The following is a 19,913-nucleotide window of genomic DNA, read 5'->3' on the forward strand; positions in this document are numbered from 1 at the left end:
ACAGTGGGATATTTGAACTTCAGTTTTTTTCACATACCCTCAAATATTGGGAGTGGAAAGAAAGCCAAGGAGAGAAGGTTGAAGTTCCTTCCTGGGAATAAGGCTCACCAAGGGGATACCAAACAGGTTGAACTCCAGGATACTGGGGATGGACCACCGGAGGTCGTCCCATGCAGCCGCATTATCCCCAAGCCAATGAGCAGCAAATTTTCCAGATCCAGCAAAAGTTGAGCGGGATAATATGAAGCTCCTATTATTTAGAAAGATAGCCTCCATGGCCCTAAAAAAGAAGAAACCAGTGGAGTTGAGGTGAACTGTGAACATCTGGGACTCGGGTTATACTAATGAGCTTTCCAACAAAATGAGAAAATCAGGTTATCATAAACCAGTTGTACAGTTCCGTATTTTCTTTTTGTTTCTCAAGGATTCTGTTTATTTATCTGAGAGGTAGAGTTACTGACAGAGAGAGAGAGAAAAACAGAGAGAGAGGTCTTCCATGTGCTGGTTCACTCCCCAAATGGCCACAATGGCAGGAGGAATTAGGAGCTTCTTCCAGGTCTCCCACATGGGTGCAGGTGCCCAAGCACTTGTTCCATCTTCCACTGCTTTTCCAGGCCATAAGCAGAGAGCTGGATCAGAAATGGAGCAGCCGAAACTTGAACCTGCACCCATATTGGATGCTGGCGCCACAGGTGAAGGCTTAGCCTACTGCACCAACACACTGCTCCCTCCCCCCCACCCCGCCCCCACAGCATTTTCAAGAATTGCCTTCCTGGGGCTGGTGCCATGGAGCAGGTTAATCCTCCACCTGTGGCGCTGGCATCCCATATGGGTGCCGGTTCTAGTCCTGGCTGCTCCTCTTCTAGTCCAGCTCTCTACTGTGGCCTGGGAAAGCAGTGGAGGATGGCCCAAGTGCTTGGGCCCCTGCACCCGCATGGGAGACTAGGAAACACCTGGCTCCTGGCTTCGAATCAGCACAGCTCTGGCCATTGTGGCAGTTTGGAGAGTGAACCAACGGAAGGAAGACCTTTCTGTCTCTTCCTCTCACTGTCTGTAACTCTACCTCTCAAATAAAATAAATAAAATCTTAAAGAAAAAAGAATTGCCTTCCTGCCTCTTGATAACATTTCAGATCTCTTATAAGGCAATACAAATACCTATATTCCAGGCCCCAAGAAATTTCTGTAGGCCCCTTTCTTTCTAATTATGTTTTCTCCATCTTGCTGAATCTGGTGTGTTCTGACCCTTTTTATCAACAATATATTAGAATCAAGCCATAAGATCTTGGTTCCATCTTCTCCCTCTGGACAAAGGTGTCCTAACATCTCTTCGTTCCACACCTTGCTGCCCATGGGCAATCCTGTGGAGCAAACACCAATTCAGGTTGTCCACTGTGCCCTCTGCTTGACGGAAGGGAGAGCTTGCACACCACAGTACGCTTCTGAAACTTCAGAACTTATTTGTAGCCACCCCAAATGTTAGCGAATATTAACCTGCGCAAAACTGGAAAGGATAAGTCTCAGATGATGACATGTGATCCTTTCTGTAAAAATTGAAAACTAAAATGAAAATATTGTTTTCGCCGGCGCTGTGGCTCACTAGGCTAATCCTCCACCTTGCAGCGCCGGCACACCAGGTTCTAGTCCTGGTCGGGGCACAGGATTCTGTCCCGGTTGCCCCTCTTCCAGTCCAGCTCTCTGCTGTGGCCAGGGAGTGCAATGGAGGATGGCCCAAGTGCTTGGGCCCTGCACCCCATGGGAGACCAGGAGAAGCACCTGGCTCCTGCCATTGGATCAGCGTGGTGCGCCGGCCACAGCGCACCGGGCACGGAGGCCATTGGAGGGTGAACCAACGGCAAAAGGAAGACCTTTCTCTCTGTCTCTCTCTCTCACTGTCCACTCTGCCTGTCAAAAAAAAAAAAAAAAAAGAAAAAGAAAATATTATTTTCACTGTGCTACATATAAAATATTTGAGATCAAGTAAAACTACATAATAAAATTGGAACCAAATGGATTAAAATGCAGAATTCAGAATGATAACCACTTTCAGGGCATGGGGCACATATAAGGTGCAATGGTAAATGGTGAGGTCAAGTCTGTCTTACTGGATTTTACTGAACTCTTCTGTTTAGCTGCTTTCTTGAAATGAAAGCATCCTGTAGGATAACGCCTGGGCCACAGCCGTTGCTGCTGTCTGTAGGCAAGCTCTTGTCTTTCTGTCCACTACAAGATCTGTAAGTTTCCTTTCCTAGAACTCTCTCCACAGATCTCTGCCACCAGGCGGTTTCTCAAGACACCATCACAAAAACCAGTGCCTCCCCACTTCATACTCCTGGGGGTGCTAGGAGTCTGCAACTGCAGAATTGGCTTGTGTTGGCAGAAAGGAGAGAATTCTGAAATAGACTGGTTTAAGAAAATGCAGTGAGCCGGTGCCACGGCTCAATAGGCTAATCCTCTGCCTTGCAGCGCCAGCACACTGGGTTCTAGTCCCGGTCGGGGCAAAAAAAAAAAGTGCAGTGGCCCATTCTGACAATTTACAGACCAAAAAGTTGACCTGCTGGGGAGAAGGCTCACCCCTCATCTGCAACCCTCCCCTCCCCTCGATAGACACTAGAGGACACTGCCTTTATTACCATGGGCTGCAGGTTTATCACACTCTGCAGCAATAATTCATGAGAGAAGCAGACACAGTCCCTCTAAAGTGAAACCAAAACAGGCATGATGATATGTGAGGCACAGTTGAGAGCCAGCCATTATAGCAGCACAGATTAGATAACAGGTTCTTACAGCTTAGAAGAAAAACCTCCTTCACACTCTGTCCGTTTCTCTCTTCCACCCACCAAGTCTGCGCTCTCCGCTCTCCCTCTGCTTTCAGCCTGGAAGCTGGCCGTTTTCCCCGCCCACTCAGCCCAGTAACCACTGTCCCCACACTCAGCTTCTGGTTTAGGTTGAGCCGTACATTCATCAGACCAGTGGCTACAATTCTTCTGAGGTCAGGATTCCACTGGATGAAAATTTTATCCCTTTAAATACAACTCTGCCTGCGGGCCGTAGGCCAAGTTCCACTTATCTCCACTGTTCACTAGGAATTCAGAGCACCCTGCTCACCCAGACAAGCAGAAAGCCATCTTCCACTCACCCAATCAGTTACCTATTAGCAATTAACCACGGCTCTGAGAATATACAACGAAACAATTAGGGATTTTTATAGCACTTTCATCACATGGCAACAGTGGCAATAAGGCAATCTGAGACTCCCTCCCTCCTCCCCCACCCCTTTCTGACCTTTCTTTCTGGCTACGCACTCACTCTCCCACCACCTCTCCCATTAGACAGGAGTGGCTAAGAGTGAAAACTGATCAGGACAGGAAGAGACTGTGGGGAAGCATTGCATGCGAGTAAGAGAAAGAGGGCATGATGCAAAGCTTCTCACTTGTGAGTCTGGGATATAGGGTGGTGCTGCCATCAGCCAGCACAGGCAATTTCAGATTTTTAAACTGATCAGCCAGAATGTGGAGATCAGGTGAAGAAAGGTAACAGAGCCAAGTAAATGGTGTGTGAGATACTTGAAGACATGTGAAATAATGAAACCCCTTAGCCATAAGCCATAATGCTGTACAGTAACCGGGAGTTTGTACAAAAGGACTCCTGAATCCTAGAAGATTAGCCCTTCTACATCCCCATAACTGTAAAAATATTTGAGCAATATACTAATGAAAGAGAAGAGAAACTCTCCATCTCCCCCCTCCCTAAATCTAGAACCAGGGCAAAACCACGTGCTTACGAGTCTGTGGCTCTGGCCATGGAGTAGCCATACAAGCTGTGGACGTCATAGTGAAGACCGGAGTGAAACTCTGTGTCCATGCAGAGGGTCCTTTCAGAGAGCCGACCGCCCAGGACTCCTAGGGGGGAACACCGTCAGTGTAGCACTTCCCACCAACCAACTTCAGCCAAAGAGCCACCCAGCTCTTTCGTGCTCGGTTACTGCACATTTCCCATCGATCGCCACCTTGACAAAATCCTAACAGCCACTTCCCACATGCAATCTAGACTGAACCTCCCATGGAGATGGAGCCCGAAACTTCATCTGCAGTCCCTTGAGCTCAGAAAATGTGGTTGTGAGCAAAGCAACTGAGAGCAATGGGCAGTGGACCTGCGGTGACGTAGAAAGCATGTGGCTTGTGCCTGATTTAATAAAAAAGAGCTGACCTACAGTGCACGGGTAGAAGAACAGTAAAAGGAAACACTTTCACTTTTATATTAGAGAGCACACTTTTTAAAAAATGAGATATAATATTTGAGTGGTTTCATAAATAAGAACCCAAATCCTTCCTGGGAGGATCTACACTGTTACTTATTTTCTCTTTCTCAAGCCTAATACAGTCACTCTTCTCTGTCCCATGGCCTGCAAATTTCATTCCCGTCTCCTCCTGTGGACCCATAATTGGGGCCACATCTGCCTTCCTTCATGAAGCTGGGCCCACGCCTGGGCTTTAGGATGGGATATAATTCAAGAAAGTGGTAGAATTGGGAAAGACAGGTTGAGATTTTCTCAACAGCCTAACAGAATCAGAATAAAAAATTGAATCAGAAATTAAGTTATATTAAAACACAGAAAGAAGATCGTCTTCCTTGCAAAGCTTAATTTATAGAATGGCATTCACCACCATGTGCACTATATAAAAGGGCACCAAAGCTCCCCAGCACTCAGGTAACTGTCTAAATCTTCATCATGCTAGGTGTGCACTAGGCAACCCTGAAAGGTGATGAGGGGAAGTGGTGGGTCATTTGTGAAGAGATAACATGTTGAAGGGCTCTGGGGAGGGATGCTTGCTAGAAGCAAGCAGCAGGTGATGGGGTTGAGGTTTTCTTTAGGAAAAACAGAAGAAGACTAAGAGATTCAGAACAAACCTGATAGAAACAAACATTGTGGTGTGGCACAGAGGGTTAAGCCTCAGTGTGTAGCACAGGCATCCCATAACCGAGTGCTGGTTCAGGAGCCTGGTTGCTTTGCTTCTGATCCAGCTCCTTGATATGCCTGGGAAAGCACTGAAAGACGACCCTGCCACCCATGTGAGAGACCCAGATGGAATTCCAAGTTCCCGGCTTCATCCTGGCTCAGCCCCAGGTGTTCCAACCATTTAGGGAGTGAACAGTGAAGGGAAGATTCTCTCTCTCGCTCTCAAATAAATGGTTCTTAAAAAAAGTAAAACAAAATAAATTGTGCAACAGGAAAACCGAAGTGGGTGGCAATCAGATGAAGCAGAAGTCAGTGAATATGTTATGGAAGCAAACAGCAAATTTTGCAAGAGATTAAATGGCTTGAAGTCAAGACTCAGGCCAAAAATTTCATTACTTCTTCAGTGACCAAAAGAAGGCAAAGAAACAGGCAAACCTTGGTCTCAGAGGGTTACCAGTGGTCTGGGAGAGCCTGCCTAGGTGCCCACAGGCAAGAGTGCTTTCCTGGGAGTAGAAGGTTATGCTGAAAGGTGAAGGCATCCCCTGAATGCAAGCTGAGGCTACGTGGTGACTGCTTCTGGCAAAGGAGAAGCTGGCAAAGGGCTCCACCCCATTTCCAGGCACTTTTCTTGCTCATTTACTGCGCAAGTTCGGAAATTCTCATGAATTTTAAAGTAGCACCACCTGAGGGGCTTAAAGCAGGGGAACAGGATGAGTCTGGGACCCTAGAGTGGAAATGTTAGGTAGGAAGTCAGAAACTGAGCCTGTGTATGTGTGAGAAGGGCCTGGAGACAGCACCCACTGGTAGCTCCAGAGCCCAATCTTGCACTTCAAGTCCTGCCCAGACCCTGATACCTCCCAGGTGGTCCCAGCCCTTCCCCCAAGGAAAGCTCCCAGGAGAATTCTCTCTCCTCAGGACCAAGTGGGTTACCTGACCTGATGACACAGGGCAATAAAACCTTCACAGACACCCTAAGGGAAGCCCCTCTGCTCTGCCCAGCACCAGTAAATCTGGGGAGGAATTTGCTAATTTTCACCTAATAAACCCTTCAGCTAGGACTCCCCATCCTTTGTCCTGGAGGAGAGGGGAGGTGGGTAAACAGACTCCCTTAAAAACCTAGGGAATTCGGCCAGCACCGCGGCTCACTAGGCTAATCCTCCGCCTTGCGGCGCCAGCACACCGTGTTCTAGTCCCGGTCGGGGCGCCGGATTCTGTCCTGGTTGCCCCTCTTCCAGGCCAGCTCTCTGCTGTGGCCAGGAAGGCAGTGAAGGATGGCCCAAGTGCTTGGGCCCTGCACCCACATGGGAGACCAGGAGAAGTACCTGGCTCCTGACTTTGGATCAGCATGGTGCGCTGGCCACAGCATGCCAGCCGCGGCGGCCATTGGAGGGTGAACCAATGGCAAAGGAAGACCTTTCTCTCTGTCTCTCTCTCACTGTCCACTCTGCCTGTCAAAAAAATTAAAACAAAACAAAAAAAACACCTAGGGAGTCCAAATGGACTGCGCACTCAGCCCTCTGTCTCTCTGCTGAGCCGCCCCCCTGGCCTGCCCTGGTGTATTCTCTCCACTCAACCATGTAACCTCGTTCTCCCCTACTCTGAGTGACTGGACGCTCTCTTTCTCTGTGCCTTCCGTCCTGACAGATGCCCTATCCCCAATATCACTTTGCGCTCTGTCTCATGCCGTAATTCTTTCTCATGTGAAGACAAGAACCCCACGGCTTCCACAGTGACAGAAAGACAGCCAGAAGAGGTCCCAGGTTCAGACTACAATCTGTCAGCACACTGCCCTTGTAATATGACAGCCAAAAGGTAATCGGAGGCCAAACCACTGCAGAAGGCCAGGGAAATGGAGAAAGCAGTAGGAAGGATGTTGGGGTCATTCCTTGGACTGGGAAGTGAACTGCTCTTGACCACACCGAGTAGGCTGGGGATTGTCTTACATCATTAATGAACAAGGGAAAACTTACTGGGAGTGAAAGGTGGAGAATTCAACCTGTTTGATTCACACTCATGACCAGAACCTTGGAGAAGGCTGGACACTTCATCCATTTCCTTCCAAGACACAAAATATACAAAATAGAAAATGTTATTTACACATGATTAGCTGTTGAAAAATCTTACTGAATCAGAATACAGGATATCTCGAATCTCCTCAGTTAACTGGTGTTGGGGTTTTGAATAATCTCCCCAACATTTCGTGGGCCCGGTTTCACTTCTTGTAAAACAAAGCCATTGATTGGATTAGGCCACAGCTAAGGTATGTTCTAACTTCTAAGAGACATCTGGCAATTTTACCTTTTTTTTTTTTTTTTTTTTTTTTTTTTTTTTTTTTTTTTTTTTTTTTTATGGGCAGAGTGGACAGTGAGAGAGAGAGAGAGAGAAAGGTCTTCCTTTTGCCGTTGGTTCACCCTCCAATGGCCACCGCGGCCGGCGCGCTGCGGCCGGCGCACCGCACCTATCCGAAGGCAGGAGCCAGGAGCCAGGAGCCAGGTGCTTCTCCTGGTCTCCCATGGGGTTTACAAATTGATTTTAATCAGTTAAGAAATATCATTTTAGGGGCTGGTGCTGTGGCACAGTAGGTTAACCCTCTGATTGCGGCGCCGGCATCCTGGGTGGGCACTGGTTCTAGTCCCGGCTGCTCCTCTTCCAGTCCAGCTCTCTGCTGTGGCCTGGGAAAGCAGTGGAGGATGGCCCATGTGCTTGGGCCCCTGCAGCCACGTTGGAGAGACTGGGAAGAAGCTCCTGGCTTCGGATCGGCAACACTCCTGCCGTTGCTGGCATTGGAGAGTGAACCAGTGGATGAAGACCTTTCTCCCTGTCTCTCCCTCTCACTGTCTGTAACTCTACCTCTCAAATAAACAAATAAAATCTTTTAAAAAATCATTTTAAAGTTTCAGCCTTATCGTGGCTTTCTACTGAACTATCTGTTGGTTTCCTGTTTAGTGGAGGGCTTTAGATTGTGATTACAAAGTAACTTGAAAGTATGTCATGTAAAAATTGGAAGAAAAATAAGAAAGGAAGGAGAATCGAGGGTATAAGAAGAGGGGAGGGTGGAAAGTATCACTATTCTTTTGAAATTGCATATATGAAATACATGAATTTGTTCCTTTTAATTTTAAAATTAAGAAAGTTTCATTCTTGTCTTATAAATTATGAAGGTATTATTATTGGTATTGCTGCTTGAGTATTATCTGAAAGAATCTAACACAGAATAAGATTTCTATTTTACAGTTTTCCACCTTTTCTTCCACTGAGGCACAATAACAGAATACAATTGCTATCACATTCATCCATTCCTTTAAAATGAATTAAAAATAAGTGATGAGTCATTTTGTTAACAAATATGTTTTTCAAATTCCAGAAAATTTCTCTATTGGTTCCCCACCAAGAACAAAAACAAACAAGAAAACACATTCACAAAGGCCTCATTAAATTACTCACTAATGATTAACTAAAAATTTGCATGAGAAAATACTACAATTAATAGCAATTCCAACTTTTAAGGAAGCAGTATTTTAATGTTGGAATTCAGTTAATGGAGGAAAAGACAGGGCCATGAGAAAACAAAGGACCTCATCAACATGAAATCTGCAGCTGCCCCCAGATTCAACATCAGAACCTAGAGCTGCTAGGAGCCTAGTTCAACTTTATGAGCTCAGCGTTAAGTGGAAGAGTGTTGAGTAACACTACACCAAGCAGACTATTTTCTTATGGATTAGATTCAAAATCATCTGAAAATTAGGCGAATCTGTTTCCAAAGAAAGTTTAAGCTGGAATAAGAACTTACAATCCACACTCCATCAAACTCTAGCTGGTTATGAAACTCAGTGAGCTGCTCCGTCCACCACTGAGTGCCCTCGGGATTGCTGTAGTCAGGAAAGACTGCTGGTCCAGGGTACCCCTGGAGAATAAACAGGAAGGCTGAGGCCATTAGCATGTTGGGGGCCTCAATTATTCATTTAGTATCAGCTGCTATTTCTTCTACTAGTAGCCTCATGGGGCTTATTACTTTAAAATTTCTTGCTCTGCAAACAATGACAAAACAATGAAATACACACAAGAAACCAAAGGAAGAAAAAGAAGCAACAACTGATTATATAAATGAAAGCAAACTTATATGCTTTTCTATGAAAACAAATAAAGATTCATTATATCAGGCCAATTGGGAGATGAATTGCTCAAAATTCTGGCAAGTCTAACTCCTCTAATTGAGAAGCAATATAAAATTAGAAGTAAATTCCACTACTTAAGGCCTCCCTGTCTCAAAATGTTGCTTCTTTCCAAGACAATAAATATGTAGTATTACCAAGTCAGAAGCTAGCTTTTTAAAATCCTCAAAATGTTAATATTTTGTTATTACAACTATTGGTTTAAAAATAATAATAAAAGAAACTCTCATGAAAACAGTAGTGGTATTGCAATTTGTCTTTAACTCTTCTCCATACCAAAAGTACAAACTTCCCAAAATGACTTTAATTCACTTTTTAAATTTATTTTTATTTTTTAAACTTTTATTTAATAAATATAAATTTCCAAAGTACAACTTTTGGATTATAGTGGCTTTTCCCCCCCCATAACCTCCCTCTCACCCGCAACCCTCCCATTTCCAACTCCCTTTCCCATCCCATTCTTCATCATGATTCATTTTCAATTATGTTTATTTACAGAAGATCAATTTAGTATATATTAAGTAAAGATTTCAACAGTTTGCACCCACACAGAAACACAAAGTATAGAGTACTATTTGAGTACTAGTTATACCATTAATTCACATAGTACAACACATTAAGGACAGAGATCCTACATGGGGAGTAAGTGCACAGTGACTCCTGTTGTTGATTTAACAATTGACACTCTTATTTATGGCATCAGTAATCACCCTAGGCTCTTGTCATGAGTTGCCAAGGCTATGGAAGCCTCTGAAGTTCACAAACTCCGATCTTATTAAATCCAAATGGCCAACAGACACATAAAAAAATGTTCAGGATCACTGGCAAACAGGGAAATGCAAATCAAAACCACAATGATGTTCCACCTCACCCCAGTTAGAATGGCTCACATTCAGAAATCTACCAACAACAGATGCTGGGGAGGATGTGGGGGAAAAGGGACACTGACCCACTGCTGGTGGGAATGCAAACTGGTAATTTACTCTTATCTTTGAGAAATTACCTCCCCAACAGCAAAGCCATGGTTATCCAAGATCCATACTCTCTTTAGGCTTCCATTGTTATAGGCTGTGTACTCAGGGCTCCTGAAGATGCCAGGATTCTAATAAGGAAACAAAATATAAATCCTATTATCGTTATTTTCCTTCATACCTTGAAAGCAATAAAAGCCATATTTGTTTGAGCATACCATAATAATCATGTACTTCTGTCCATTGTCATGTAACTCCTTGGCAAAATCTGAGAGGCCAGGGTAAGCTCCTTCATCAATAGTGAAATCCTTCTTTCCATCCATGTAGTCTATGTCAGAATACTGGACATCCTGAAAGATAACTAAGCCTGGTCAGTCAGAAGCTAGGAAAATCACTGCACTGATAGGAAGCACGACTGCTTTGAGGCCATATCTTGTCATGAGCCTCGAACTTCCAGGGTTCAGCTACCTCTTAGGAATAAATAAGTCCTCTTGGAAAGACGCTGCTGCTCTTAGGTTGCAATTCTACCTTCTATCCCTGAGAGACGCACGTCCAAAGGCATTGAGAGGGACTTGAGGACATCCTGTCCAGCTGTGTACCATGAGAGCTTGGATGCCTGATATAGAGCCAGTGCTTTTCATATGTGTGTTTGACTGAACATATTAGTAATGTTATAACTTGACCCCCAAACATGATGTCAGAATATACCGTAAGAGGAGAAAATGGTCTGTTTGCACTACTAAACTGCTAGAGTAGAGATCGTGACAAGTGTGGGAAGGACGGTTTTAATTCATCAAACTCTCAAACTGCTTTTTGAATTTTCATACCAGTCTGTGAGGGGCAGGTGTCAGTCTTGGTGAGGAGGCTCGGATGTGGAGGGCTGAGTGACGATTCTCAAAGTCACGTGCTTGGTAGGGAGGAGGGGGTTGACTGGGGCTTTGGTGAGGCCTTTGGACTCCAGGTGTTCCTTTGACACCCGTCTGCCACACAGCTCAAACATAAACAGAAGTCATCCGTGTGCTTCTCACCAGACCTTGGCTTACTGGCCTGCAGGGAAATGAGGTCTGGGCCATTGCCCTATGTGGTATCATCTCCTCTCATCATGGACAGTCATTTAGGACCCATGTGTCCTCCACAGTCCATAGAGGGAAAGAAGCCATCCAGGGACGAAAAGTCCATTTGTTTTTGAACTGGCAACACCTCAAAATAGCCCTTCCATCAGAGACAGGAGAGCTTGGAACCCGCTCCACATGTAGTCAAAGGAATTGCATTTGAATTCTGATCATGCCGCCCTACAGTGCGTGACCTGGAAACATCATTAACCACACAGTATCTTCATTTCCTCATTTGCAAAATAGTGCTATATAGTGCTAAATGCGGGCCACTTGGAGACATGAGCAGTCTTTCCAGACAACACAGGCGTGGCCAATTAGCTGTCTGGCTTCCTAGAGTGGGGTTTTGGCAGATAGTGCATATGGGAGAAGTAAAACCAAACACAATTTCCCCTTAACACCAGGCAACACAGTGGGCATCTGTTTTCTCACTGCAAAAGTTGTTCTCCCTGCCTGCCCTCATCCCTGCTCTTAGAGCGAATGAAGAATCCTATTCCAGGCCGAAGTCATTTCTACCCACACAATCGTCCCTCAGATGTTAACACACATATGCCTGCACCAAATATCCAAAGTTCAGGGATTGGTCCAAACTATCTCACTTTGATAACTACATTATCCACATCTTATGCACATCCTGGAGAAGCGCATTAAGTGATATACATTTATGAATCATCTTTTGATTTACTGGTGGACGTTGAACATTGTAAATCCTTTGCAGCCTTTGACTTTTAACATCACCTCCTGGTACATCTTCAGCAGTACACAAGGTCACTGTGATAAGCTCACTCACTAGAAGTCATAAAATAATCATCAGTTCTTATTGCCCACGTCACCTCAGGTGTTGCTTTCTCTTAGAAAACAGCAGCTAACGTGATAGTTCATCGTCTGTGCACGGTGCTTTACACGAATAGTGTGAGGCATTCCTTATTAGCAGCCAAAGTAAGTCTTAGATTCTCTCCTATAAAGGTGGAAACTATGATTCAGAGATGTTAATTAACTAGCCCAACAATGACAACAGCAATGAAGTGGTAAAGCTAAAATGTCCAGCCATATCCAGTGGGCTCCATAACTCTACACTTTCCATAATTCTGTAGGTATGCACATTTCTGACAATAAGCCTATCTGTATTTTTCTTCATAAATTTGATACAAAAAATGAAGGGTAGGAATTGATGCCTAAGGCGTGATAAGAAAAGTCCCAACTTACATAGGGAATCCCAGCTCTGCGATTCCGGTCTACCACCTCTCTCAATCCATGGATGCCTCCGTAATCCCTTCGACTAAGCTGGAACCCAAGACTCCAGTAGGAAGGCAAGAATGGCCGCCCAACCAACTGCAAGGAGAAGCAAAGCATGTGAGGTTTTGGAATAAACGCTCTCTGTGGCATTATGTCAAATACTGAGACACGAGCTCCGTCCATCTTCCGTAAAGCTCCGGTCAATATTCTCCTAGGGTACTGTGTGAAAGTCCACAAATTTATAGCTTTCTTCACTAGGAACCTAAATATATTCTCAACAACTGCAAGAACAGACAATAACAGGACTTTCAGAACATGCTTGAAAAGTATGTTATTTTTCAGGGAAAGCAGTAACATTCATTCCTTGACTAAGTATCTTCTGGGACCGTGTTGTGGTGTAGTAGCTTAAGATGCCGCCCTCCATGCCAGCATCCCACATGGGCACCTGTTCATGTCCTGGCTGCTCCACTTCTGATCCAGCTCCCTAATAATGTACCTGGGAACACAGCAGAGGATGGCCTAAGCGTTTGGGTCCCTGCCACCCGTGTGGGAGACCCAGATGAAGCTCCCAGCTTCTGGATCCTGGCTTCAGCCTGGCCCAGCCCTGGCCGTTGTGGCCATTTGGTGAATGAATCAGAAGATAGAAGATCTGTCTCCTTTCTAATTCTCTTCTCTCCTCTCTCCCTCTTTGTGCTTAACTCTTTCAAGTAAACAAATCTTAAAAAAATTAGTACTTTCTGAGTCTTTACAATATAGCAAGGGCTCACGTAGCTACTTGGGATATAGTGGCACAAAGCAGTTGTAGTTCCTACTCTCATAGAGCTTAAAGGAAAAACTATATGTCTAATATAACTTCAGTAATGGCAACGCTAAAGACAAAGGAATAATACTGATGGGATCAAGAGAATGATGAGTGAAGAAATACTAGCATATGTTTAGAATCCAAGATTTTCCAGTGGCTAGGGCCAGCACTCTGAGTCCAGAAACAGCCGCGTCTCAGATTGTTCCCTAAGAGCCCTGCCCTTATTGTAAGGATATTTCCTCTCACACCTTTGAATTCACCCAAGTTTATCTGTACATTGTGCAAGCCAGTTACTATAAGATACGGCATGCTCTAATTTGTCAGGCTGTGTCATGTTTCTCCTATCTGATCATAAATTCCTTAGCGCGCAGAATCATACTTCATCTGCCAATATGTGCTATTTTGAATGAAATACTTCATCTTTATGAACCTGAACTTTTCATCTATAAAGTAGGAAGTTTAGGCTAAATAGTATCTAAAGTGACCCCCCCGTCCTTTGGCTTGAATCAAATACAAACAGCTAACAAAGTTCCTTTCACATAGTTACTTTTCACTGAATTTTTAATTCTTCAGTGAATGAATAAGCTTTGGTGACTTACGATCTTAAGTCTTTGGAATACTGATCACACATACATTACGATTTCCTTGAAAGCAAGAAAGTATCTGACATAGTTTTGCATTTCTCCAGTTTTGCACAATGCCCCTTTAGCATGAAGAAAGAACCCAAAAAATGTCATCAAAATAAACCAAAAAAAGGAAGGATGGCTCACAATCCCAGCATTTATATTCTATACACCTTAACTTTTTTTTCATTCACAGAAAATTTACAGAGTACTTACTGTATCTCAGGACCTGTGCTACATATATAGGAAACAAAGATGAACAGAATAGAATCCCTTTCAGGAGGAAGGCCAGTGGAACACAGTTGTTGGACATGATTATGATACAACGAAGTAAGAGCTACAGTACAACTAACTTTCCTTCTTCTCTTGTTAATTTATAAGGTGGTTGACACAGCAGCAATAAACAATGCCTACCTAAATGCAAAGCCATACCTCCAAGTACTCCTGAACCACTTGTTCTGGAGTGTTTCCCAGGAACACATAGAAGTCGAGAATGCCCCCAATTGTTCGGTAAGTGACGGCAGGAGCAGGCTGAAGGGTGATCTCTGAAAGGATTAGCAGGACAGTGATCAGAATCTCATGGTTGGAAACACACTTTACTCTGCAATAAAAATGCTTAAGCTACCTAAATCCCAGTTCTCATTCTGAAAGGGATGAAAAATCACAAGTGTGTTTGCATTGGAAGACTGCCGAAGTGCATCAGTAGATTGAATCCTAAGACAACAGTAGATAACTGAGTTTGCTTTCATTGTTTGAGAGAAAGAAACAAACTATATTTTAATATGGACATACAAAAGTGATTTAAGCCTAAAGAAAAAATTTAAATCTTATTTGATGAATTTAACTACAACTGGGTACTTTTAAATAATTTAAAAAGACTTACTAAGTACCATCAATCCAGGACTTGCAGGAGGAAGATTCTGGAGCGCGTTAAGAATGGACTATCAGAAACAGTCTACAGAACACAGCCTCGTGGCTTCAGAGCTACAGGCATCTTGGGGAGGGTACGCCAGTGGGTCTTATTATCTACAGAATACTGAGGGAAATCGTACATTGAAAGAGACCTCTGAAGCCTGAAATAATTTGCTATGAAAATAGCTTTAAGCATGAACTGGATTATTGGACAGGTTCGTCTGCTTTCAGGTTCCAGTTTCAACAGACGTGTTGTAGATTCAATAAGCATTCTGTTAAATAGTGATACCACCATAAAAGTATTTTGCTAGAAAAACACTCAAGGACTTGTTCCAAAACTGGGGTATGGTGACAACTGCGTCTCAGAACGTAACATCCAGGCAATACAAAAAGGCACTTCCTACCCATGGCATTGCTGTTCATCAGAAAAACTCCAAACGAGAAGCCACTGGTGTCCTCTAGGCACAAGAAGAAGGTATGAGCTCCATACAAGTTAATCATGCCCTGTCAATGAACAAAAATATTTGTGTTATGTGTTTAGCATGTCTTTATTCACCCTAAAAATAAAATAGAAAGCCATGCAGAATATGTTCTTGGTCAACATTTGTGCCAAAAAGACATTGAAACATGACCACCAACTAACAAATGGATAAACCGTGCATTCATATAACGGAATATTTTTCAATCATCAGAAATGGAAATACTAATACACACTAGAGCATGAACAGACCTCAGAACTGCTGCTGGCACAAAATATCATGTGCTGTATGATTTCACTTACACGAAATGCCTGGAAAAGTGACCTACAGTAGAGACAGAACAGAGTGTGCCTGGGGCTGGAGTAGGCACTGGGACAGGAACAGAGGAGGCCACAGGGAATCCCACCAGGGTGATGACAAGGTTGTAAAACCACGTTATGATGATTGACAACTCAGTCAATGTACTAAAAATCACTGAATTATGCACTTCCAACAGGTGACTTTTACGCACACAAATCATACCTCAATAAAACTATTTTTTTTTAATTTTGAAACTATTTGCTGTGATGAAAATTTTTAGAATGTGATTGTGCTGTGGGCAATTTAAATTTTTTTATGGCTAACTGTATTTTCTATGTAAACTATAGAATAAACATACAATAAGCAGTAAGGAAGCTTTAAGAAAGATATGAAACCTGCCACAAGGCTATGACGAGCACTGGTAAGGAAAGAGATAACGCGCATGTGTGTAAATAAAGGTGCTATAAGATATATGAGATTAAAACATGGAGGAGGTTGCACAGGTTCCCTGTGAGGTGGTGTCACAGTCTTAACTCCTTTAAGGCGATAGTGCCGATAATGATACATTGCAATAGAGGAAGAGAAAAGGCAATAGTACCAATAATGATAAATTGCAATGGAGGAAGAGAAAGGGCAATAGTACCGATAATGATAAATTGCAATGGAGGAAGAGAAAAATAATCAACTTGACATGCAGTATATGGAAGACCAACGGCCCAGACTGGCTTTAAAATTACAGCCATGGGATGGGCCAGGTGCTTGGGCCCCCGCAGTCGCATGGGAGACCAGGAGGAAGCACCTGGCTCCTGGCAAGCGTAGCTCCAGCCGTGGTGGCCATTTTGGGGGGTGAACCAATGGAAGGGAGCCCTTTCTCTCTGTCTCTCTCTCTCACTAACTCTGTGAAAAAAAAAAAAAATTACAGCCATGGAGAGGCATGTGGCATAGCAGTCAAGCTGCTGCTTGGGAAACCTGAGAGAAATACCCAGCATCAAGTCCAGACTCCATTACTAATCCAGCTCCCTGTTAAGCATACCCTGGGAGACACAGGTGACGGAAGGCAGCAGATGACAGCTAAAGTACTTAGGTTCCCACTACCCACGTGGGAGGTCCAGATGAAGTTCTGAGATCCTGACCCAGCCTCAGATGTTGTGAGCATTTGGAAAATAAACCAGCATATGAAAGTGATCTCTCTCTCTGTCTCTCTTTCTCTCTCTCTCTGTGTTTCCCTCTCCTTCTGTACTCTCAAACAATTAAGATCAATTTTTTAAAAGCATGGGGCCGGCGCCATGGCTCACTTGGTTAATCCTCCGCCTGTAGTGCCAGCATCCCATATGGGTGCCAGTTCTAGCCCCAGCTGCTCCTCTTCCAATCCAGCTCTCTGCTGTGGCCTGGGAGGGCAGTGGAGGATGGCCCAAGTCTTTGGGCCCCTGCACCCACATGGGAGACCAGGAAGAAGCACCTGGCTCCTGGCTTCGGATCGGCGCAGCTCCGGCCGTAGCGGCCAATTGGGGAGTGAACCAACGGAACGAAGACCTTTCTCTCTCTCTCTCTCACTGTCTAACTCTATTGTCAAATAAAAACAGAGTGTTTAGAAATTCTTTCATAGTAATTTAAAAGAGTAGTTCCTTTTTAAGGTCTACATTTAATTATTAAAGACATAGTTGTTTTGAAGAATTATTGTCTAGTATATACAAATGTATAAATGAGGCTTTAATATAATCATTAAATTGTATGTTCCATCGAGCATTTTTTTAAATTCTGTAATTCTAATTGTGAATTGGTAAACCCCAAGCCCAGGTGTTTCTCAGCGTAGATACATTGCAAGCGGGCAGCAGAGATGTTGCTGAGTCTCCGCAGGCCGCCATGCTGCAGGAGAGTGAGGAGCAGCAGGCAGGGGGCCTCACCGCCGTGGGCGTGGTGTCCCGGGTGAAGATGGGCCAGGTCTTCCAGGTCATGTTGTGGCGGTACTGCTGGTGCACATGCTCCCCTAGCCCATACACGTTGGCGCTAGGCAGTCGGAACGACAGCTGGAGGTACTGGTGGGCAAACTGGAGGGGCCCAATGCTCGTGTCCAACCTAGGCCATAGGGTAAGAGCAAGAGTCACCAACAGCTGTGTCTGCCAGGAAATCGGCAGCTGCTGTCCACACACACCTGGGATCAGCGGTTTCAGGTGCTATGAATTCTCATGCCGCCTTTGACGGCCTCTCTAGGTTCTTTGAATCTAGAAGAACACAGCACTGTTAAGAGGACACAGGGAGTCAGGATGGGGAGCGAGAGCAAACGGGACTCTGTTAGCTGAGCATCTACTGTCTTCTAACCACCACTCGGTGCTCTACAAATATTCTCTCATTGCTCCTAGCAGAAGGGGGTATCTGTATCCCCTCTTTACAGACCAGAAAACTCATGGTGATGAGGCCAGGCATGCTGCCTAAGATCACACAGCTGACTGGTGTTTGCTCATGCTGCAAGGTGGACACAGGTTTGCAGACACTGACGCTTGCATTTTCTCCAGGAGAACTTGTGGTTTAACCTCAAACCGTTCTTAGGTGCTGGACACTAAGAGTCACAGGAAGTAATAATTTGGAGTGATGAACAATAAAGTTTGAGTACCAGAATGCAGGATAATTCAGAACAATAAAATTTCCTATTTGTCTAATATGTGTGAACCACACGCATATTGATACTTCTATGTGTGTGTGTGTGTTACATAACTTAAACTGATCTACTACATTTTCATGTCTTTACAATCAAAACAGATTACCGGCACTAATTATTTACACTAAAATTGTAGACATTTTTCTGCAGTTCAAACATTTTCCCAGCCACACTTAGCTCCCTGCCCAGCCACAGTAAGTCAGATGAGTGACATGAGATGCTCACAAGACTCGCTGGTTGCTTGTCCTCAGTATTTTGAGGCTGAAGGGTTTATCCGTGACCTCCACACGATAGCTCAGACTGGAAGGATCAGCAGTCCCATTAGGCGTCTTAATGTTTTCATGAGGGACTTCATAGCGCATGTTATTGGAATCGGTGATCTGTCGGAAGAAAAGCAGACGGGACAACTCCAGGTAAGACCAGCTCCTCAGAGAACTCCAAAAGACATCCCTCTCCAATGCACCCCGGCAAGAATAGGTGCTGATTCTTGACCCTGTGGTGGCTGATCTGTAGGAAGAAATCACCCAATCATGTGTCCTCCTGCCCATCCCCCCAGCGATTCCCAAGGAGAGGGACAGAGGCGTCTCCTGCCCCTGCAGGAGCATGATGGGAAATGAAGGAAGCCGGGAGTGGGGCACTGCTTTCTCCAGACTGGAATTCGGTGGCACTTCCAGACCAACCTTAAAGCGAAAACGACTGGGTGTCTGATTTTCAGCCGTGAAGAGAGCGTTAAGGACATCATTTCCAAACAGAGATGGGGATGGCACCCTTGTCAGCTGAGCAGTGAAACCTAAGGGTGGAAGGTGGAGGGAGAGAGAGAGAGCAAGAGCTAGTGGCTTTCAGCATGGATCTTGCAGTCGGTTTACCCCGGGCCACAGCGAGCGTCCTCGGGCGCCACCCGGGTAAGGTTCACCTGTGCTTGTGTCTCTGATGCCGTCGCTGACTTCGTAGCCCCAGTTCCTGGGGAAGAAGCACACGGGGACAGCTGCATCGGCCACAGGGCTCCAGCAGCACTTCAGCTGCTGTCTGCAGACTTCCTGTAACAATGCACAGAGCTCACATGATGCAAAACGAAGGAGAGGCGTTGGTCTGCTCTTCCGCATCCGTCTTATTCCAAGGAGAACTTCAGATACGCGACACACTCACTCACTTGTTCTTCCCTGGTTCATACGTTCACCCAACCTCTCAATATGCGACTTTGTATGCCAAAGAACTGATAATCCAGGCATAAACAACACAGGTTTGCCTTCAGCAAGCTTACAGTGTAAGGAAATCCAGATAATTACAAAAGCAATTACAAGGGCAGGCCTTTGGCACAGAGGTTGATCCCCCCTAGAACGCCTGTGTCCCTGACAGGGTACTGGGTTTCAGTCCTGCCTCCACTCTCAATTCCAGCCTCCTGCTAACATGCACCATTGGAGGCTGCAGGGGATGGCTTAATGGCTCAAGTACTCGAGGCCCTGACACCCACACGGAGCCTGGGTTGAGTTATAGGCTTCCGGCTTTGACCTGGCCTAGTCCCAGCTGTGGCTGGCATTTGGTAAATGAACCAGCAAACAGAAGATCTATCATTGCTTGCCTGTCTGTGTGTCTCTCTCTTTCAAATTAAAAAAAAAAGTAAATAATTTTTAAAGGATTTTGAAAACAAAGTCTGATGATATTAGTGTTCTAACAGTACCTAGAGTGGAGAG

General features: G+C 44.7%; 1 protein-coding gene across 1 annotated transcript in view; it reads right to left on the reverse strand.

Annotated features, from left to right (window-relative positions):
* The window catches only part of LOC100358478 (uncharacterized), a 285,002-nt gene that overhangs the window by 60,449 nt on the left and 204,640 nt on the right, over positions 1 to 19,913 (reverse strand). The window contains exons 151-163 of the mRNA XM_089328728.1: positions 19,136 to 19,259; positions 18,903 to 19,012; positions 18,448 to 18,602; positions 17,471 to 17,642; positions 15,192 to 15,291; positions 14,308 to 14,420; positions 12,421 to 12,546; positions 10,321 to 10,452; positions 10,135 to 10,233; positions 8,750 to 8,863; positions 6,930 to 7,014; positions 3,784 to 3,901; positions 109 to 280 (exon numbers count right to left, since the gene is read on the reverse strand). Of these exons, the coding sequence (XP_089184854.1) occupies positions 109 to 280; positions 3,784 to 3,901; positions 6,930 to 7,014; positions 8,750 to 8,863; positions 10,135 to 10,233; positions 10,321 to 10,452; positions 12,421 to 12,546; positions 14,308 to 14,420; positions 15,192 to 15,291; positions 17,471 to 17,642; positions 18,448 to 18,602; positions 18,903 to 19,012; positions 19,136 to 19,259 (1,620 nt within the window). The remainder of the gene's footprint in view (positions 1 to 108; positions 281 to 3,783; positions 3,902 to 6,929; positions 7,015 to 8,749; positions 8,864 to 10,134; positions 10,234 to 10,320; positions 10,453 to 12,420; positions 12,547 to 14,307; positions 14,421 to 15,191; positions 15,292 to 17,470; positions 17,643 to 18,447; positions 18,603 to 18,902; positions 19,013 to 19,135; positions 19,260 to 19,913) is intronic.

The sequence above is a fragment of the Oryctolagus cuniculus genome, chromosome 3, assembly GCF_051225735.1.
Source record: "Oryctolagus cuniculus isolate XC-2025 breed Fujian yellow rabbit chromosome 3, ASM5122573v1, whole genome shotgun sequence".
In the NCBI taxonomy this organism is placed as follows: Eukaryota; Metazoa; Chordata; class Mammalia; order Lagomorpha; family Leporidae; genus Oryctolagus; species Oryctolagus cuniculus.